Source organism: Gasterosteus aculeatus, chromosome 4 (genome assembly GCF_964276395.1).
Source record: "Gasterosteus aculeatus chromosome 4, fGasAcu3.hap1.1, whole genome shotgun sequence".
Lineage (NCBI taxonomy): Eukaryota > Metazoa > Chordata > Actinopteri > Perciformes > Gasterosteidae > Gasterosteus > Gasterosteus aculeatus.
Genome location: NC_135691.1, coordinates 22,759,590 through 22,782,704, shown reverse-complemented (window position 1 = coordinate 22,782,704; position 23,115 = coordinate 22,759,590). Strand labels below are relative to the sequence as shown.

At 42.1% G+C, this 23,115-nt stretch overlaps 1 protein-coding gene across 3 annotated transcripts in view; it reads right to left on the bottom strand.

The window, feature by feature from the left end:
- Positions 1-23,115, bottom strand: part of scube1 (signal peptide, CUB domain, EGF-like 1) — an 87,568-nt gene that overhangs the window by 28,907 nt on the left and 35,546 nt on the right. For 2 of the 3 annotated variants that reach the window (XM_040173981.2, XM_078101120.1), the window contains 3 exons: positions 13,307-13,435; positions 11,692-11,808; positions 7,164-7,253 (listed from right to left, as the gene is read on the bottom strand). In XM_040173981.2, the coding sequence (XP_040029915.1) occupies positions 7,164-7,253; positions 11,692-11,808; positions 13,307-13,435 (336 nt within the window). The remainder of the gene's footprint in view (positions 1-7,163; positions 7,254-11,691; positions 11,809-13,306; positions 13,436-23,115) is intronic. The other variant, XM_078101119.1, reaches the window with a different exon arrangement.

Here is a 23,115-nt window from a genome sequence, read left to right as displayed (position 1 = left end):
GCAGAGATGCCTTTAGACAAATGTCAGAAAGATTAAATGAAAAGGTTGAAAAGGTAAAAACCAGAATGTTTACAAATGAATAATATTTTTGAAACTATATTGGCTTGTAATGCATGCATGGAATTCGAAATTTGTTTTTAGGAGCAGCGGCCTCCTTATTTGTTAGTGTCTTGCTGACACATTAACATGCTTAGAGGAGGATTATTTGGATCAAACCACCGACGTCATGATTAAAGGACGACCTGTCCTACCCACAAAGCCATGCCGCACTAGGTAAGCTCGCTTCACACCAAGACCACGAACAGCCACTGTACATGCCGAGCGCAAACTAGAGTTTCCAGAATGTAAAATCAATTCATTTTAAGTCACATTGAAACAGAAGTTGTCTTCTGTACTGTGAGTATACCCTGATGAAACAAATTTATTTATGGCGGTTTCCAAAGCCTTTGCATTTGATTCTACTGCTAAAAAGGGGACTGTGGCTCCACACAGACCTCCCTTGTTGCTTAAAGAAGCATATTGATTGGTGGAGGGATGTCATGTTTTCTGCTGAAATTACTTGATATTAGCTTAAAGAAAAATTTAGTATGGGATTCATTGGCCAAAATCGAATATAATATTTGTGTTTAAATCATGTTTTTATCATCGATTAATATCACCTGAAAATAAGCATTGTGGTGGTTTTCGTATGGTGTTTTCATAAGCTATATCTTCCACTACCATGTACTAGCAGTCCAGGATGGACACTGACTTTCATATTTCATATCATCCAATGGTAGAGATGTGTTTATCTAGTAGTAAGCCGGCCCTTGTGCTAAATTACCGGAGTTAACCCCGACATTAATGGTTTATGTGTACTTTTTAATATTTTGATGTTATTCATTCTCACGCTGCAGCACACATCGGCTCAGTTGTCTCTGTCGGAATGAGAATGTCAAACAACACACACACAAATGGACACAAACAAACACACACACAGCGCAAGCGAGAGGTCGCTGTGGTAACCAGGTGGAATAGAATATTTGAGAGCAACAAGCCCAAAACATATCAATATACCTAACGTATAAATAAAAGTGAAACCCACTTAAATCGGCTACCACTGCTATATGTACATGGGGACAGCTTTTTTGTAAATAAAATATCCCAAGTGTTATTCATTTTAGTGACATTTTTGTCAATAAGTGTTGCTGCTTGATAAACAATATATTTGCAATTTAATTTCTAAACCTGTTCTTAATTTATTTGTTTTTATTATTTAGTCATGTAGAAGAGCGGAGTAATAGCGAGTAGTGCACTAAAACCTACCAAAGTTGTTCAACAAGATTAGAAAGGTAGGGAGAGCAATGAGGGCTATTTAACCTACTTGCCCTTTAAATGAGCACATTTCTTTGAAGAGGGGGAAAAGATTATTGGATTTGATCTACGGCTGCCAATAGATTTTTTTTTTAATTAATCGTACATTTTGAAAATATTTAATCGTGATTAATTGCGACTTTAATTTGTTTTTTCTTCTAAAGACTAAATCTTACAAGTAATGAGTAATCACTTTAGAAACCATGTATTTTAGACACTGTTTAATTGTATTTTAAACATAAAGCTACACACATGTGATCATCTTGCAGGCAGAATTCCACCGGGTGGAACATGAACATGTTTGTTGTGCTCTCAACTCTCCATCATTTGACGGCTGTGTTTGTCAACAATCTCCCGACATTTAACCCGGACGTTTTCCAAACCGCTCTCTGTTAGGGCAACAGAGGTGGTCCTCTGCAGACTGTGCAGAGTAGATGTTGAGATGGAAGTAGCCTAGCAGCTAGCTTAGCCTAGCAATGCATACAGTGGTCCGTTTACCACTCACCCCCCTTCTGTTTGACACGTAGACAGATTTCTCTGAACAGTTCTCCGCCATATGTCACGCCTCTGTTTGTTTTACTTCCAATGCAAAAAGTTCTCTCCATCTTCAGCTACCACCTCGCTCCCTCCTTTCTAACTAACTGTTAAAATATTTTATCACATTAATATTGGCCATATTAATCGCATAGATTAACGAGTTAATTTTGACTGCCCTAATTTTAACATTCAAAATATGAAGATTAAAAAATATATATATTTCTCCTTCCTGGGATGTCTAACACAGTTAAAACCTGTTCTGCTCAAGGGCCGCCCTAAAGGCCACAGAACAAAGTTCCAACTCGACAATTCTTTACTTATCACAAACAAATATAATAATGCTTCACAACTGTTTGAACTATTAGAGTCTACAATCACAACTTATCCATTTGAAAATGCTTCAATATCAACTCTAACAAGCCTTAACAGAGTTAGAAAATATCTTATGGAAATTTCTGCAAAAGGCAGTGCACATGTACAGCCATCGAAGATAGAAGCTAACATGAAACAAGGCAGCAAATCGCTAGCGCATTCGACGCTGACTACAGCATTTCCCTAAATAAACCATTGATATGGTTCTGATAATTGGTAATCAGAACCATATCAATCATAAATGGCCATTACCGTTTCCTTTTTTAACTGAAATCTTAATTTAATCTGCTGTTTTTTGAGTGTAATACGTCCAGCAGCCATGTTATGCGTCATACAAAATATTTCAGCGCTTTTCTTTTCTGGGCACTTTCTTTTTTTTCAAAGCCAAACATCACTGTTTGGCTTCTGAGTGGCTAAGGGAGTTGTCACTATTTACCACGTAGGGCTAGTCATATCCAATAGGCTCTGACGATAAAAAGGAGTGATTGAAACGTGCAAATCGGCCAACCACAGCCGGACTTGATAGACAAACTAGATTTTCACTCCTCCAATTTCTTTGCCATGAGGATTGTGTACTCTAGAGCCTCCATAGTGGTTCAACTTCACTCTATCAAAGTAAAACTTTCCATGATTACTGTCCACATACCAGGCTATGACTCAGATGAGTTTTTAGCATGGTATCTCCATGTTTTATAGGGCTGGATACCCTCTTAGTGACTTTTTTTGGGGGAAATTATAGAAATTAAAAAATAAATGGTGTGCCATCTTCTTGTATTGCTTATGACGGCATCTAATACTGCTTATTCTGTGGAATGAACTTTTGATTCAATGGAATTTCAATTCCACTGATTGTGTTGAACATATTTGATAAACTATGAAACAGACAATGAAGTAACAACAAGGAATTTCCATATTCCCTTTTGTATTTTGTCAGGATCACACAGTTTTCAGATTGTATCTGAAATTTAATTTTGGATACTTGATATGATAAAGAACAACCATCAGGCTCTTTGACTAGATAAAATGGAAGGGACCAATTTCGATTAGAGGAGTTGGGAAATATGAAAGCAACTGAACACAACTCTCTGCAGACGGAACAAGGACGGCGACTCCATCTGTGGGGATTACAATGTGTCATGAAGGGGAGGGAAGACATCAAGTATATACATGTCAGTCAGAGTCCTCGAATTGAAAACGCTGACCGCTCTTTCTGTGAGAGGTGGACAGACGTTCTATTGATTAAAGCTGGAGAGCGTGTGAGAATGTATACTAAAGTGTCGTGCCAAGCAGCTGCAACTGCTGCATTGTTGGGAGAAGGAGAGAGGGGCACGGTCACATGTCAGCGCTCAACAATATCCCCATTTTTTCCCTGTGATGGGCAACTAAATGTCGGTTAGCATAGCCCTGGCCTAAAATCGCACTGCATGGATACACCTCTATTGTGCACAGACACACCACAGCTAAGCTCAATCTGTCCAGAGGTTTATTTGGGTTTCGGGGCCACAAAACTGTACCACCACTGAGTCTCTATTTTGACACTTTGCTTACATGTGTCCAGCACCTGGCTCTTGGTTTTCTAGAATTCTACAACATGAAATCAGATTGCTTTTCATCAAGTCTCTCACAATCCCTCCCCTCCCCGCCCTTTCCCCTCCCATTCCCCGAGTCCTTCACCTACAGTCCTCATCTCAGCAGCGTCTTTTTGTCAAAGTCTCGCTTGCAGGTCAGTTTTTTCCGTTTTTTTACACCATGTAGATGGCAGCGGGGGCAAAGACATGAGAGCCGCATGTCAGGCGAAGCCCACAAACTGATGGCCATGTCAAATCTAACACACTGCTGCTGTTCAGGCTGCGCCGGAGCAGCACTGTGACACCTTCCACTCTCAGCATCCAAACAAACAGCACTGGTCATTACATTGTTAGGGTTAGGGCAAGTATCCAAATACAATAGGACACCAATAAGCTTTTAATATTCAAGTTGAATATTACTACTGATACAAGTGAACAGGTTTTTGGGACACTGTATAGACTGTATGGACTTTTATATTTACAAATCACGCAGCACGCTACCATGCAAGCAATCCAGAGTTCAGGTTCTTGCCCAAGCACACTGTATTGTGATGTGGGGATCAAAGAAACCTTTAAAACAGTGGTTGTTGTTGTGGAGGGGTGGATTTATAAACTTGAATCTTGGTTGTGAGTTTTCTGTACTTTGGTCACAGTGAGCTGTTCATGACCTAGAGTGGGGTAGCCCTAGAACACTAGACGATATAAAGAAAAGGCTTCTACAATGGTAGAAAATTAAATATATAGTACTTAAAAAGCTCATGAAGGGAGGAGAGAGAAGGACAGACAAAATCAAGTATTCAGTCTTCCTCCACACGGGCCAGAACCTGCTGAAGTCAAATGTATATATAAGAATGGAACTGGTTTGATAGACAACAAACTTTAGCACATCGGTTTCAGGTACTAGGGCACTGGGAGGAATTCCAAAGTACCGCTCTCTCAGAAAATAAAAGAAAGGTTACATTTGAAACAGGGAGGTAGGGTTTCAGAAAAAGCACAACTTTATATAAAAGACTCATTTGATTATGTCTAATTAATCTGATTGTAGGAAAAAGATTAATTTATGGAAAGATTGGTTGAACATCTAAAAGCAATAAGTGGCAAGTTTCCTTTCCTAAGGATCCAATCATGGCCTGCGCAGTTTTTTCATCCTTTGTAGCAACAGGGTTTCCGTAGAAAAGCTGTTAGAACCAATGGCAAGTACCTTTTGACCGGGACAGACTACTGGCAGCATTAAGGCACGGCTTGCTGAGCATAGATTTAACAGCGGTTGCATTGAACATATAGAGGACTGACAATTACGCTAGCTTAGCATTAGCTAGATAGCAACCTTGGCCAGTTACAGAGTACCTGACTGTTACATACAGATATATGTCAGAGGTCACTGATGAGCTGTCCCACCATTAAATTACAACTTGGTCTCACCTAGAATCTCTTACGAGAGTCAGTCAGTGTCCCTCCACATCTGACACCAATTCCCTACACTTTCAACTGACACAAATCTAAACTCACTACCATCAGCATTATTTGACCCTTGGAGCAAGTGTATAGTTTAAGGACTGAAATAGTAAGGGAGGTTGGATGGGTGAGACAGACACGGGACTATTGACAAGGACACCAACTTTCCTGTTCTAAATTTCTAGTCAATCTCTAATGATGTCAATATTAAAGGACCCATCGTGTGCCCATTTTACCACAAGTTGATATGTTTCCTTGAGGTCTTTATGAAATGTTCGTAACATACTTTGGTAAAAAAAATACCACAAGGATAATTTAAAACAGCCCCCTTTTTACCCTGTCTAAAACAGCCCTCTACAGAGTGACCTGTTTTGAGTGCTTGTTCCTTTAAATGCTAATGAGCCAGCTCCCCCCTCTTCACAGGATGCGCTCGCCTAGCTGTTGCTCGCGTAGCATATTTGTCCTCCTCTTTGGAGTTGTGCTTGGACTAAAGAGCAGCCCCCGCCCCCCGCCGGCCGTACCCTCCAAAAAAAACCCTGAAATGCGTGGTCACCCTAGTGCAGATCTGTGCCGCCAACCACAGTGCATCTTTAGGGCTTCATTTGCTTCATGCTGCTAAGTAGCTATTCCAAGTGTATCCGAGATTTGCAAAGTGAAGTGCTTTGGCAAATATCAAATCTATAGTGAGTGTAGGGGTGGCGGGATAGGATTGACGAGGGGGGGACTCCCATTTCATTGTGACGAAAGAATAAGGAAGCTCATTCGCAGTCATTCAAGCATGCCGTTTCTGACATACAAGAACCATAACAAATCGCGGGAGTTGTTTTTGGGTCGGTAGACATGGCAGAATTTTCATATGTCCCCTCTTAAGATATTTCTAGTTATTCCAATCGTTATGCAATCTCTAGTCACAGGATTTTTGAAGCATCAAAAATCAATATTTATTATGTTTCTAACAGTCAGCCCACTGTGATTGTAGTTGTAAAAACATAATTACAATGAATAAATCAATTTTAATCGCAATTAATTGCATGATTTTTTTCGCGATTAATTACAACATTTTATTATTAATTCAAGTATTACGCACTTGCAAGGTACAAATAAGGTGCTTTTTAAAAGCAGCATCCCCTTAACACAAGTTAAAATATGGTAAATCAGAAGTTACATTATAAAAGGCACGTTTAATTTTTTGACAAATTTACTCTTTTTATCTTTAGTTTCACCAGCAATCTTCCCACTAAAAGACTAGACATTGATATTTTAAAAGACCTGAAGATAAAAGTGTTGGGAGAAGAGAGCTGTTTGGTCTGTTTGGGTTGTCCGGTTTACACACAATGCCTGACAAAAAACTCACTAGTAAAGGGTAATCGCCCTAACCTGCCCTTCTGCGGATTGTGGTTTTGAGAATATTCAACCAAGCGCAATGTAATAGTTCATGGTGTAGTTCTGTAATCTATGGGGCAAGTTGGAGACGGAACCCCTAGATGGGTTTTGTTTTGTTGCAGGCATCTTGTTTTTGCTAAATGGGTAATGAAAAGGGAGGGGAATGGAGCACAAAACATTTGGATTATGGTGCAACTGTGTGTATAATTGTCAGTCATTGAGAAAACCTCCATCCAGAGATTTAGTAGATAACATAAGGAAGGACCAGTTTTGGAAACAGGGACTTCTTCTGCTCCGTTTTCATCCCTTTAGACAGTGTTGCAATAAAACGGACTGTGGCAAACACAGTGGGCATCAGAGTTTAAAAAAATAAAAAATAAAGATTTACAAAATAACGACAGAGAGAAGAGGAGGAGGAAGAACGAAGAGAAGTGGAGTCGGGGATACAAGCACAAGCGCCATGGCAACATATAGAAAGAGGAAGAAAAGAGTTACCCATAAGTAGCCGCCGTTTCACCCGCTTGTCCACATCAGCTACTGACGTGGCATTGAACTCAGAGCTCTCAATTGCAGCCTCATCTTTCTCTAAAACACAAGTGACAAGGGGACAAACAGTGAGCAGCAGGTTAATGAGAAGCCCAAATGACCAGTCCTTCAGCCCCTCTTGGCGTTTGAGCAAAATAAAAATTAACAAAGCCAAAAAGCAAAGAAGCGATGAAGAAGCGCCAAAATCCCGGTTAGAGTGTTAATCCCCAAACAAATGATAAATCCCCCAGAGCAAACAGAAGAACAAAACAAAATAAATGAGATTATCAGTATCAGTGTGTAGCTTACAAAATGAAGCGGTAGGTAGGGAAGTTGGTAGGTAAGGAGGGGAGGAGGTTCGGGGCTTACATATGTAGAAGTCAACAAAAACAAAGATGGTTAGAGGTATTTGGGTTTGGAGGATGAAATGGGGTTGAGATGAACGTTAACATCTGATGTTACTGTTGTTGCTGATGGAGTGTCTGTCTTCCAAATCAAACCATATTTTGTCAGCAATGATTCCCTTGCGTTACGATTGAGGAGGAATACGATAAAGAGAGGGAGATAGAAAGGGAGGTGAAGGTACTTGTCTAACATTTCCGAGACAAGCTTCCTTGAATGTGGGAACAGAGAAGGAGGGGAAGGAAAAGGAAGGTTCGGTGATGAAAGGGTGGGCCAGGGGAGGAGGACGAGAGGTCAAACGACAGAGGGAGATGCTTGAAGGGCTGAGCAAGATAATCGAGAGGGAATTATGAAAAGAGTAGAGAGTAAGAAAGAGAAAGGGAGAGATAGAGCAAGGGAGAGAAAAATGAAGTAAGACAGAATCACTCCCATCATGGCCGTCAATGGGGTATGTGAGGAAAATAGGGGTGCACACACTGAGAAATGGGGATTAAAGGGGGAGTGTAGGGAGGGCATGCAGAGACACAAAACAAAAAGCAGGAGGAGGTTGTCTGGGGGCAGCGCTGGTTGCCTGTTTGTCTATGGAACACATCCCAACTGGCTTTGACAGTCAACGATGGAAAAACCACGTTCCCAAAGCTGGACAGCAGAGGTGGTGGTGGTGGGGGGGCTGGAGGGTGAGGGGATTGAGCGGTGGGCCATGGTGAAAGAGGAAGGATCACTGTTGAAATAACGATGCGTGTGGTGTGGCATAGGGATGGTGGGTTTTCGGCAATGGCGGGGAGGGAGGCAGCCTTTCATTGGGGCCTGAGTCATTAAGGCCTGAATGAGCATCTCTTTGTAAAAGGACGGCACTTGTCACTATAGTACTGGGCTTTGATGTATACACACTATGGGCTGTGAAGGGGGGAGCGAGGGAGGAGGGTTCAAGGAGTAATTATTGTCCCATTCCCGGGCCTGGCCCAATACCGTTTTCTCTCTCTCCTCTGAGGCTCTTCATGGACAAAGTGGAGGACTCTCTGAAGTACACTCGGGGAATGAATGGAGGCTTTCTGGTGCTCAGCTAACGGCTGAAATGTGGCTATGTGAATGTAGGTGTGTGTGTGTGTGTGTGTGTGTGTGCATACCAGTCTGCATGCTTTTGAGCGTCTGCTTTCTTGAGTGTGAGAGAGAGAGAGAGAGGGTTGGGTGTGTAAGACAGGTTGTGAAGAGGGGAGTCTACTCGGCTAAGCATGGGTTCAGGGAGGGTGGGGTGTGGGTAGGGGCGGGGGGCTTTAAAGAGCTGGACCTACACAGGACGAGGAAGGGGGTTAAATCATGAGGAGAATGTTAAAAAAAATTAAAAAACAATGCACGAGGTCCAGGGGTTGCTAAAAAACAACAACATCAAAAAATGTACTGCAAATTCCAAGGAAAAATGAAAGAGGGAAACCATACAAATGCAGCGCAGGCTCTCCCATGCAGCTGGACACGCAGACAGGCAGGCAGACAGATGCAGATTAGTGGAAGACGCTGTGGCAGACGATGTGGAACACATAAATAGACATGCAGTAGAAAGCAGGGTGCAAGTCCCTGCCTCTCTATAAAAGGTGTGCGGCACAAGAAAGCGGGCTGATGGGATGAGGATGAGGTATGGAGATTGCTTTGTCATTTCAGGGTTATCCGACAAGTCGCTCTCTTTTTCTTTTGTTCGGGACTTGGTAGAGGATGAGGAGTTAGAGAGACAGGAGGTTGAGGAGGAGCAGGAGGAGGTTAGGTTTTTGGTTTCTTTGTGAGCTTGACTAAGATCAGGCTGCAATTGAGATGTCCGTTTTTGACCACAAGTGCCCCTCCCCCCACCGCCCCGAACCTCAATCCCTCCCAGAGTCACTGTCCTCTTGTGCACTGAGGATTTATCCTTTAAATTCACCTGGTTTGGTTTTAACACGGATGCTCAGACAAGACAGGCAATCAGGTACTATCACCAGAAAGCAGCAGGGGAGAGAGAAGGGGGAGGGAGGAGAAAGGAAGAGCAGAGGGACAGCGCTAAACAGAAAGGGTAAAAGGAAGGGTGGTGGGAAGGGGGGATTCAAGGTAGGTCCATAAAGCAGTAGGGACGCCCAGACCAGAGATACTGAGGTCGTTTCACTTAGTATGAAGAGAATGAGAGAGAGAGAGAGAGAGAGAGAGAGAGAGAGAGAGAGAGACAGAGACACACACAGGACTTTGGGAAAGGAGAGGGTGGAGGGTTCCCTCTCGTTCTGCTTCCTCTTCACAGCCTTTCCTTGGCGGTGTTTTTCTTCAAATCATGCTGGAAACAAGAGGGGGTTATTGGCAATCAGGACCATAATCAGCTCAAGTGGTGAGGGTGAAAGAAAGAACAAAACAAAGATAGAGAGAGAGTGATAGAGAGGGAGAGAGAGGGAGAGAGAGAGAGAGAGGTGTGTTTCCAGTGTACAAACACAGCAGGAGGTACAGCACATCAAAATAACAGCAGATAAATGTGTGTTACCAATAGCTTTAACATCGCACTGAGGTCTTTCACAGTTGACAATGTGCTATGAACTGCTTCGGTGATCTTTCTATGAACACCTTTGGTGTATTAGGTGTGAATTCTTGAAGAAACGGCCAAATCAGACATGAGCCCGGACTATGGTTTGGTCTCGGTTGTCTTTGGCACGCTAAACTTTCCTGGTTATATGAATACTGGCTGTCACAGGTTTCACCAATTCCTTGATTTTTGAGTGATTCGTTTGGATTGTCTCCGTACTCCTGACAAACCACACAACATGTTGTTTAGAAAAGGAAAGACTTCTTTTTTAGGCGTGTTGGTGGCACCAAGCGACTGTTTTGTTATTTTCCCAAATGAAATAAACTGAACCCCTTTGCTTCCACGTAAGAGTGTTACAGTGTAGGCTCACCTCGTAACAAATAGTTATATTATTGCACTAGTGTAACGTCTGTCATGCGTTAAATGTGGTGTCATTAACAGTGCTTATTAATGCTCTTACCCGAGCCCATTAAGAGATTTATTAATACCGTCGAATTGATAATTCCAACGGAAACAAACAGGAATGTTCTGACTCCCACTTCAGACTCACTTACTTTAGCCACTTGACTATAGCTAAGTATATCATGTTACTCCTTGTTTAGATTAGGTTTCTGAAAAGATGAAGGTATGACATTAAATAACTTTGATTGTAGGTAAGTAAGATAACTAAGCTATGTGACCCAGCTAATTTTCCCGCATAAGTAGGTTATATAAGTACGGTAGACAATTTAAAATAAGTCATTGTTGAGTTTTAGTTGCACTCGGGACACAAAAGGTGGTTGAGACCTCTGATAAGAATGCCTCCTGGACGTCTCCCCTCTAGAGGTTTTCTAGGCATTTCCAACTGAAAAGAAACCCTGGATTTACCCAGAACACGCTAGAGAGGTTACCGATCTGGTCAGGCCTGAGAGCGCCTCAGGGTTCCCCAGGTGTAGCTGGAAAGCGTTGCTGAGAAGAGGCCATCGGGAACACCTACCTACCTAGCTTCCTCTTGTCCGGGGCCGGTACAGTGGAAGCTAATGGATGGATGATTTGTTCCTTTACCTGTTTCAAAAATATTAGAGGCCACTAGAGGTCCTCCTTAATGTCCCAAAGTGGCCTCCTTGTTTGATATCTAGCACCATTGATGAAACATTTGTTTGTGACAAATTGGCGGCGAGAATGTGCTGGTTTAACAGCCAGAATAATTGATAAACCTACACACTACTAAAATCAACACAAAACCGCTAGACATTTAGTTCTGCTTTACCCCATGAAATCAAAGCTGACCAAAAATAATAAATCATTTCTGAAGCAGTGTCCAAGTGCGCAATGGAACTAACTGAGATTGTGTCCCGACCAGAAGCAAAGACAAATGAAACCAATATGATAGTTAGAATTCTGATTAATAATAATCTGCCACTGACCACCTTCAACATTAGACATCTCACTTTCTTTTATCAGCTGAACTGTGTGTAAAAGGTTTTAAGGGCTTTCTATCAACACTTGTTACTGTCGAACAGCTGTGGGGGGTAAACATGTGTTAGTATATGTGTGAACTGGGAAGCCGTCTGGGCTGTCACTCACCGATGCAGGTCTTGCTGTCTGAATGCAGGGCATACTTCTGGTGGCAGCCGCATACTGGACCTGTGTCCGTGTCGTCACAAGTGTGCTGGCAGCCGCCGTTTCCATAGTTACATGTCACTAGAGACAACACACACACATTCGTTGTTCTCTTCTGTGCAAAAAAAGAAATCAGCTAAAACTTGGTGTATGATGATTAGTCAGTGCCTTCCAGAATGAAATCTGGTAAATAAAACATGTTTTCTACATTTTCATCTGTATTGTTAGCTTCTTGCTTGGGAACAAAACCAACCCAATTAGTAAAAGTGAAAGGATTACTTTGATTGTATCGCTACTATTTCTATCCTATTACTTCTCCTTGAAGGTAAAAAGGGAATGAAAGCGCTCTTCCTAATATTCAGGAAGGAAGGAGGCGAAAGAGGATTTGGGAGTCCAAAAATAGACTAGTGGAAATGGACAGAGAGGAGAAGGTAGGAAAGATGTCAGCAGCTATGTGTGTGTGTGTGTACCCAAAACTAGTATTTCTTTCATCGCTTGTTTACTACCGTCCAGTGCCGCTATGCCTAACAGGCCGGCACAGTACTGGATCCCTCACCATTAATTCATTTTACCACTGCGGGTGATTCATTGGAGACTTTTTAAATGCTTTCACAATCTTGACACTGATGGGATGAGAACATGATGTGTTGCCAAACACAGTGTAACTAAAAGCGAATCCCCCCCCATAAAAACAGCAACCCTAAATTCCATGGCTGCAGGCTATCGGCATGAAGAGTGAGAAACAGGGATGGAGCTCAAGGGAGGAGTTTGAGAAGTGAATGTTCTCCACTGAATCCTTCAGCACCTGAAGCTTGGCCTGAAAGGCTTTGCTAAATGTTCGTATTAAATGTCCACCCTCATATTTTACAGTTGAACGCTTCCTGGAATTTGTCCATCATTGATATTACAGATGTTGATTACAGAAACAGTTTAGATCCCTCATTGCAACAGCAAGCAACCTCAATAAATCTAAGTCTATAAAGCAGCCATGAATCTCGCTGCCGTGTGAGTTTTAAAATAAAAGTTAATTCTGGACACGTTGTAGACTTATCAAAACACACCGTAGTTTCATTGCAGATGCATTTCAGAGACATTGAAGATGCATTGCACACACATCGCAGACACATCATCGGCGGATTGTAGACATATTGTGGACACATTTTAAATGCATAGCGGACACATCAGACTTATTACAGAAGACTTGCAAACACATTGTAGATGAATTGCAGGAAAATTACGAACGCATTGCAGACACATCATACAGTAATGAATCACGGTTACTTTAGGAGGGATTTTTGATATCTTACAGCACTGTCTTGCCACATGTTTTGTTGACAAAATGTCAAGCCCATATCGCTGTTCAGTGTAGACCTATTAGCATAGTGATCTGATCCTTTCCAACGTTGAGAATTGAAAACTTTGGTTAATGGAACAAATATCCTTGAAAACTACATAAAAACCAGAGACCAAAGGTTGCCCTCAAAGCCCACACTTGTGGGTGTGTGGGTATGTCTGTGTGTGTATGTCAATGTGGGAGTGTAGGACAGTACGGAGGTAAAGTCAAGTGTGTGATACGTACATGTACAATCTTTTTGGTTTTTGGCCAGCTCAAAGCCAGGACGGCACTCGCATGAGACCCCGCCTTTGCCTGGTGCCTCCCTGCAGATGTGGGCGCAGCCGTGGGCCTTGTTCATGCAGTTCATCCCGTCTGCGGAGGGGACAGGGAGACAGAAACAGAGAGCTGTGGAACGTTTGTCTGATGGTACAGAGGTGATTTCAGCTGACACATCATCATCTCTACTAGCACTCTTGAGAAATCAAATATCAAAAATCAAAATATGAAGCCATTTATTGCCACAATAATGTAAAATAAGAAAAAAATGTACAAGCAGAAATTAGAACAATATTAATAGATGAGATAAGTACCTAAACACCTATGTATATGTTTCCATGGTGAAAGAACCACTTGTGATGGAGTATTTGGGGACTCGGACTTGGTTCACGAGACCAACTGCTAACAGGAAGAAACTGTTTCTGTGGCGAGAGGACTTCTGCTAGAGGGAAGGTGCTCAAAAAGTTTGTGTCTGAGGTGAGAGGGGTTGGCAACAATCTTTCTTGCCCTCCTCAAAGTGCTGGAAGCCAACAAGTCTTGGAGGGATGGAAGATTGCAGCCGATCACCCCCTCTCACACGCTGCAGCCTGCCCTTGTCCTTGGCTGTGGCTGCAGCGTAGCAGACAGTGATGGAGGAGCAGAGAATGGACTCAATGATGGCCGTGTAGAGGTGCACCATCATCGTCTTTGGCAGGTTACGGTTCTTCAGCTGCGTCAGGAAGAACATCCTCTGCTGAGCCTTCCTGGTGATGGAGATGATCTTTAGCTCCAACTTGAGGTTCTTGGGTATGATGCAGCCCAGGAAACGGAAGGAGTCTACAGCAGTGACAGGGGAATCACACAAGGTGATGGGGAAGCATTCTTTTGTAAATCCACTACCATCCTGGAGTACAGGAAGAAGAGTACAGAGGAAAGAACGCATTTCCTGGGAGGAACCGGTCATGATGAACCAATAGGCTGAGACTTGTTTCCACAGCTTCCCATGCTGCTTCCTGTCAGAGTGGAAGTCTGTGATCCACTTGCAGGAGAAGTTGGGCACGTGCAGCTCATTAAGTCCTGTGATCCTTGTTTTTGGGGGGGACAGGGATGATGGTGGACGTCTTGAAGCAGGCTGGCACACACGGTAAAGATGGAGACAGCTGATCAGTAGAATGCTTCAGGATGGAGGAAGAGACAGAGTCTGGGCCAGCTGCTTTCCGGGGGTTCTGTGATTCAAATATCCCATTGACGTCGCTCTCCAGAATAGAGAGAGGTGTCGATGTGATGCAGGATTTGGGTGGTTGTTGGGAGGCATAGGCCCCTATAGTGCTGGGAGGGCGGGACTTGGTGGTGTGAAGGCTGTGGATGGGTTCAGGACTGCTCCTTTGTCTTTCAAAGCGTCATTACAGATTTCTGTGGATGGTGATTTTATCTGATGGTGGTTATATGCAATGGTTATTACTGCATATCGGATAGTGGTTTTATTTTATGGTGGTTGTTTCTCCAGTGGTCCTGCCTTACTACTTCCAATATATGACTTAATTTCTGTCATATGAATGACGGGGTAAAGGGTACACAGAATCAACTTAAATTATGTACATAATTTACGTTGATTCCGTGTACCTTTGCTTTCTGTCCATCCCGGGAGAAGGATCCCTCCTCTGCCGTTGTCCATTAGGTTCTTCCTTTTTTTCTCCCGGTTGTTGTGCCAATGTCAGGGTTTTGGGACAGAGGATGACACGTGTAGAAACTGTAAAGCCCTTTGAGGCCAATTTGTACTTTGTGAATTTGGGCTGTGCAAAATAAAATGAATTGAATTGGAATGAACCTGAGGAACCGAGGACTTTAGGTTTCTTCCTAATGTGCAAACACTTTAAGCAATTACACTTTTTCACTTTTTAGCTGTCACAGATCAACGCTTCTTATCAGGACTGACACAATCTGCCGTCCCTCCTCCAACTCGGCTGATCCCGCTTTCTCTTCATTCATTCACCTGAGCCTGTTTGATGTGGTCTCCTATGCTGGTGATTTATTGAGCACACTGGAGCAATTAATGTAAAAAAAAGCAAACGGAAGAAGAAGCCACCCAATGATATAACTGAACTGTGGGAAGAACTTGAAAAGTGTGTTTGCTGGTGTGCGCATGTCTACCAACCATCGTACAATCATATCACTTCACTTCTTCTTTCAGAAAAGTGTGTATGTTGAATGTGTTTGCGTATGAGTTGTGTTACACTCCAAGCTGTTCAACGTTCCGTTCAGCATCTGATACTGACACACTACAGTATGCCATGTGTTAAAACTGTACGTGTCTTGAGAACAATAAAGTTTATGTTGAAAAAACATACGCATGTACTGAAACACCATCCCAGAAACGTCCAAAACTAAAACTAGATCAGGTACTTATGAGGGTCATGGTGGAAGAATTGGGCAACTGACCGAGGCAATGTGTTTGACAAGATGGGAGTGACAATTTGAATCGCTCCTCCATCATGTGAACCTTGAGGGAACACTTCAGATCTCATGCCAATCCATCAAATTAGGTGACGCATCAATGCACTTCTTTGGCAAGACACAATGTCAGGAATCTGTCTCCTCAGGGACAAACAAATTAAGCAACGGCAAAACAAGATGAACTCCCCTCAGAGGACATTACTGTTGCCAAGACAATCATCATTTAGTTTCTCTGTCCTCATCTTCTGTTCGTTGCCAAATAAAAAATAGAGTATCCTGAGTATTCCAGGACTTTATTCATTTTGTGCTGGCTGGAGCTAATGTTCATTGGTACATCCAAGATTTTGACATCCCTTCAGGTTTGTAGCACTATCATTGAGGGATTAAGTTACTGCAACAGCTACAGTACTGGAGCTGTACGTCGATCGTAGCTGAGGTATTTAGTGGTTAGGAATGTCAGGTACACTTATGTGTTTTGGTTCAATATTACAGCCTGATACTGTGACCAAAGGAACATGATAATACAATCCAACGAATACAAATTACTTTAAATGCTTAAAAGGTATAATTTGAAGGACTTTCTAAAAGCAATACATAGACGAAAACTATACCCCCCCAAAAGCACCTATGACATAGAGATTTGTGACGGAATCTGTACAAGCTACTACATCACCCTCTCTAGGCCCAATTTAACATATTATTCCCTCTGCTTCGCTCTTGATGGTGCAAGGTCTGCAGAGGTGTGCATCTCTTTATTTGTGCTTTGGAAATTAAATTGATTTAATTGGAAAATACCACATAATTTCTCAGATTGGCAGCTTTGTTCTCTCAAATGCTGGCTGTTCTCTTCATTCACTCTAGCTCGCTCGACTATAGTTGACATCTCTTCCTCGCTCGCTCGATAAGCCAAGGGGCAATGCTGGATAGTTTATTGTAAGAGCAGCTGTTGACAAAGCAGGAACACCATATGCCAAACAGCCGTTGTGAACATTTTTGCACGAATCCCCATCATTATTTGATGTGTCTAAATTGTAAATTTGCCGAACATCCTTAACAAACCTGTATTAATCCAAACATTTAGATATCAAAAAATCACTTTGTATATGTTGTTTCAGATGAGAATCCAAATGATGGGGTCGACGTGGCGCAGGGGTAGAGAGGGTGCGCCAGGAACCGAAGGTTCGAGCCCTGGCGCGTCCATGGCCCATGTCAAAGTGTCCCTGAGCTAAACACCTCACCCCTTATTGCACCCCAGGCCATGGGTTAAAAATGCAATGTAAGTCGCTTTGGATAAAAGCGTCAGCTATATGACCTGCAATGTAATGTAAAAATGGAAATGGATATTATTCAAATAAGTACCATGGTGAAGATTAAACCTGCAGTAATTAGCAAGGATTTCAACTTCAAAGAATAACGTGTAACAAAATTAATAATCTAAAATTTTAATTTAAAAAATGGATGTCTGATAAGCACAACGTTGTATTTGGGCCACTGTGGTTCGGGGTGATAATCTAGAGAAAAGACACGATATTAAAGTATACATTCATAAGAAGAAAAACTTTGAGATTAAAGGTGATACAGGAGAAAAACTCCAAACCAAACCAAACAACCAAAATGCTTAATATTTCAAGGTTGGATTAACCCTAGATGACTTATTCCTACCATATTCTATTCGGTGCCAAGACTTTTAAGAGAAATTTGTGGTAAATTTAAAGCCCTGACATATTCTCTGAATATTACACCCCTCCCTTGACTCTGCAATGTATTTTTTTATTTTTACCAACAATTACCCGAATGAGACGTTGTAGATAAGAAATCAGTGGGATCCTTATTATATATTTACTCCTCAGTATGTCCAGCAGTGTGATAGGACTTAAAAAACTGGTCCAAAGAAACACCCCTTCCCTGGTCACCATACTAAATAGTCTTTCTTCATGGGGCCCAATAGCGCTTCAAGTACCTCATTAGAGTGCCATTCCTCAAGGAAGACCCTTCACAAACAATAAGTCTTTTCTTAAACGCTACCATTCTAGCTGTCTACTCCAACGCGACCATTCCTTGAAAGACCCAAATCAATGTATCCAAAGGAAATTGCGCATTTACATGAATAACAATCTGCCCCAATGTTCAACATTATATAATGCAGGCAATATATTTCAGTTAACGTTCAAAATTTGTGCACAGTCAAAGTTGGATCATGTAAAACCCAGAAGACAAGCAGCGGGTAAAACAACTTTAAACAGTTTGCAATAGAGTGCGATGACCCCGCTTGAAAACCAAACCCCTAAGAAAGCTGAGTATCTACAATCAATTTAAACCTGGGTGAAGTCAAATAAATGGAGGCGGTGGATGCAGGCCGGCACAATCAAGCCTAAAGCAACAAACCCAAACTGTGGCCTCTTGAGGGGCCTGATGTGACCAGGCAGTGAGGGCGAGGGCGCAGAGCCGGCAGCTCACCAACACGTTTACTCATCAGAACAGCATAGGCCACATGTGTCCCTGGATACATCTGCATCCAGATCTGATTTTGAGCCGCGTTCAGCTCAACGGCAGCGTTGTCCTGACATTACACAGGCAGGGACGCGCAGACACAAAAGAAGCAGATATAGAAGTCACTGACTGTTGATGCACAGCCCAATACCTGCATCATTACTGCAAGACTCAATCGCAACTTACATGTCATTGTTATGTGTACTTTTTTGCCTCATAGTATATCTGGACCATTGTCCCAGAAGACTTGGCCCTGCTGACACCTACCGCTTCTAACACTATTATTAGTCACATTACTATTAGTGTTGCTCCATTGGTCAAACCGTACACCTGGATTACTACTCTAACATTTCCGTCCTATTCTGTCCATCCTGATAGAGGGATCCTCCTCTACCGTTCTCTCTCTCTCTCTCTCTCTCTCTCTCTCTCTCTCTCTCTCTCTCTCTCTATATATATATATATATATATATATATATATATATATATATATATATATATATATATATATATGTGTATATGTGTGTGTGTATCCCATGCAGATATGAGGGTTTTGGGATAGAGGATGTTGCAACTGTACAATATGTAGCGTCCTCTGAGGCAAGACACATTTTGTCCGCTAGTACTATGACGCAGTGTTCAATAAGTTCAATATATAAGCAGAAAAAGAAATGGATATGTCTTTATCTCGTATTGAGCATTGCATTGAACGCATGAACTCTCCACGTTGCGTGCTAAGTTGTTTTTGTATTTGACAAATAAGCGGAACCCATGTGGGAGACAGTAAGAATGGTTGTCCAAGCGTGTGTTGTAACAAAACATACTTCAAACTAAAAACAGTCAAGACTGATATTTTCTCAAGTAGAACCAGAAGGTTGATCAATGTGGTGCATGGAGTAGAGAGGGTGCACCGGGAACCGCAAGGTTGGTGGTTTGAACCCTGGCTGCTCCGTGTCCCATGTTGAAGAGTCCCTGAGCAAGACACCTCACCCCTAACTGCTCCCTGAGACAGAAACGTAAAACCATGGCTTAAAAAAGGAATGTAAGTTGCTTTGGATAAAAGCGTCAGCTAAATGACATGTGATGTAGTCAGTTGTCCATAATAATCATTTTTTGGTCAATACCTTACCGTGCACTTTTAATTTGAGTCGTTGCCGCTCTCCCTCTGCAATGAAGTGGTGTTTATGCCACTTTTAAAGGGAATTCTTCAGATAGCAAGGAAAAGGTCGAGAGAAGGTTGATGTACCTTCCTTCCAGCTCGATGTGGAGCTTTGTTTGGATTGGGGAGGTCAGCCAGTTTACAGCTACTGAGACTCCTCACTGGGAGCCCAGCAGGTCCAGATAAAACACAGAAACACGTCTTCACGGCCCAGCGAGAGCCCCCAGGACACAGTCTGTCTCTTGCACAGTCTATCCTATGTCTCTTTTATTATCCTCCTGTCTGTGTTTCTCTGTCACGTTCTCTGCTTCCCTTCATCCACCTCTCCACACATCTCCCTCTCTCAGGAACTCTGACTCCAGAGGAGATCCAAGCATATCACAGCCGTGTTATTACAACCTGACTCTTGCCGCGTTACACCCCAAAGCCCCTAATGTCTGGCTGGCCAAGTATAATTTGGAGAAAAAAATAAAAGGAATGAATGAGGTGAAAGACAGAGACAGATAGAGATGGAAATATTGAAGGAAGAGGGGGAAATGTAAGAGGTGATGCTGAGTCTGATCTCCTCACCAGGGAGAGACAGAAAGAGACGTGTCACACTTTGAAGAAACATTTAAACATGTCGCTACGTTGGAAAGCGGAATAGTTCATTTAGAAAAATACAAGATATACACAAATGAACATATTCGGCTTTGTACGGGAAGTTGTAAATACTACTTTCCTTGTGAACGCTGCAGTATTTCAGTGCCATGACGACACATTTCATTTACACACCTGCTGGGATAATTCCAGCAGCAGTTGTAGATGTTTGCCCTGATGAATACATTCATCAATACATTAACTATTGTGTATAATGTGTGCATGGGAACATTGTACCTGATCATGTCAGCTTACTCGACAATTCAACACATGAATTCAGACTCTACCTCGACTAAAGACTAACAAATTGTAGCACTTAAATTGTACTTGTAACGTCACTCATCTATAGCAAATTGTAAATTGGCTTATTTGAGGAAATTGCACTTTCTTGTTTCTTGTTCTCCTGAGTTTGTACCCTATGGTTGAATGCACTTATTGTACGTCGCTTTGGATAAAAGCGTCAGCTAAATGACATGTAATGTAATGTAATGTAATGCAGAAAATTGCAGCAAAGCCGATTTAGGCAAAATAGGATTTCCAAATTTGGGCTAAATACCAAATTATGGGATATACTCATGTTCTTTTTCTTTACCTCAAACACATACTGAAAGGCAAAGAAGAAAAATAATGGTGCATCACACACAAGAGTACGCAGTGGGGGAGCGGACGTTTGTAAACTTTGTAAAGAGAAACTTCATGTGAGCCGTGGTACATTAGCTGTTGTTAGCTTCTTTTGCCAGGATTGGAAGGTGATGCTTTAGGCTTTTGCTTCTATCTTTATTGCCGCTGAATCAGTTTGGTGTCCTGGATATATCCTTCAAAAACATATTGTCAACTCCTCTATCTGCTTCTATCTAAATTTGCATATTGTTTTTCAAACAAAGAGCTAATATTTTGTCAGGTAGTGCAGTTAGTTGCGCTCCGTGTTATCAGCTTGATAAAATAGCCACAAGCAAAGTGGTTTACGGAACGGTCCATTGAGTTCCTACAGCTACTGACCCGTGGGTACATGCACAACATGAGCGCCCCCAAGACTCCGTCTCCTTGAGAGTTGAACAAAAAAAAAATCAGCGACAGAAAGAATTAAAGAATTACACTGGAAAGGCATTACAGCTGCCCATTATAAGAGCATCTGTGTGTGCGTACAGATTGTGTGTGATATGTGTGCCCTCCAGATAATAACGCACACACGTAGATTACAAGCCACACATAAAGAACCACTTAAAAAGCCTCTTTTAAAAGAACCTTTTAAATAAGCCTCAAACGCTCAATCAAACCAGAACTAATTATATTGCTGTTGCTCTGGAAAGAAAACAATGTGACATCAATACTTTGTAATGTGCGTCGCCTCGCGTATGATTAACATGTGATCGTGTCACAGGCTGAGCACATTTCATTCACCTGTTGCTGTCACTTAAGACTACAGTCTCTGTCTAAACATTTCGCTTTCGTTTCCTTTCTGAAAAACTGATATTTAAATTACACATTCAGCATTATTGTAAAATTTGACCGCATTTTAAGCAACCCGTTTGGACCTGGTTAGCCAAACAACACCAAGGAAATTAAGTTAAAAAAAGGGGTTTGGAAATGAAGAATGAACAAATGATGATGTGTGAAAAAATATTTTTTACGATTATTAAGTAAATGAAAGGCCCACCACACCAAACCCGTCCTCAGCCGTCAGCCCCCCCCCCCTTCACTCCTCAGTCCCTGCCCTTGTGAGTCCCGTTTCATTTAAATCTGTCTGACGCTGGTTGTGTGTCACTCTTGCTCTGCCTGGTCTGCCCAAACCACTGCACTATAGGTGCTACGCCATGAATTTCAATGAGAGCTTTTCTTGGCTGCATTGAACTCCTTTAGATAAGGACGCCGCCTTCCACATAACCCTCTCCAATCTATTCTTCAAACAACAATCACACACACACACACACACATCCTCCTCCTTCCTCCTTTCATTTTCTCTTTCTGCATGTCACTAACTTCGCAAACATCACAGTGCCAGGACTGGAGATTTTAGCTACTCTATATCACTTAAAGACATGGTTGTTATAACACCAAGCTGGAGTACTGTTGCATTGGGAGATTTGGAGGGTTGTTGAATGAAAAGCACTGAACAGTGGACTGAGAGCTTAGGTCCTGTTCTTTCAGAGCGAAGATGACTAAAGCTTGATAGTGAACAGGTGTTTAAGAGCAAAAATACAACGTTTGCTTTTAGCTTCATTGAATCTAAAAAAGAAAATGAATATACTTTCACCCTGGATTTCTTTCCATGAATCTAGAAAAACAGACTTTTTGGTATTTCTTTAAATGCGCAAAATTCAAAACTCACAGCACTGCAACCTGACACTAACATCAGCTCTTTTTGTACACAAGCATATACTGTAAAATTAAAAAACTGAGAATTCTGTTCTGAGAGTTACAATTTGTGGCTTTCATCACGTAATGATATTGGGCTTTTAATGGGCACATGGATGCAGAGCTTTGTATTTGATTCAAGTCATTGCATTGCATTGCATTGATTACACACTTTCCTGTGTCATGCGTTTCATGCGGACGTAGGAAGAAAGTCCAAATTAATAGTGCTTGGTGGGAAACTACTGCAGAGTCCACTTGGGCCTATCGTTGGGCCTACGGTATTTTTCATTTGTAGTCAATGAGCTACAACCTGCAAACCCCAGGTATGGTTCTTTAAGTGCTTTAGCAGTGTACTTGTGTGTAATTACGTCAAAGTAGCAGCGTTTACATGGAGGCATGAGAGCAGGCAATCCAGAGTTCAGTGTGTTATGTTAACAGAGACCAGCTGCTAACGTTAAAGAGAGGAAAAGATTTTGGGGGGGAACTGTTTGATTCACACATCCCTTGTTAACTAAATAGTTTAACTACAAAGTGTGTGTGTGTGTGTGTGTGTGTGTGTGTATCAGACATGTTCCGGGTGAAGGCAGATGTTAGCATCTTTTGAAAGGCTGGACGTTTACTTTGTGCGTATTTTGTGTGTTTGTGTGTGGGCTTTTGTCTGCTCCCTGTGTTGTCAACTTTTCAGCTACCACGCTGTCGCATG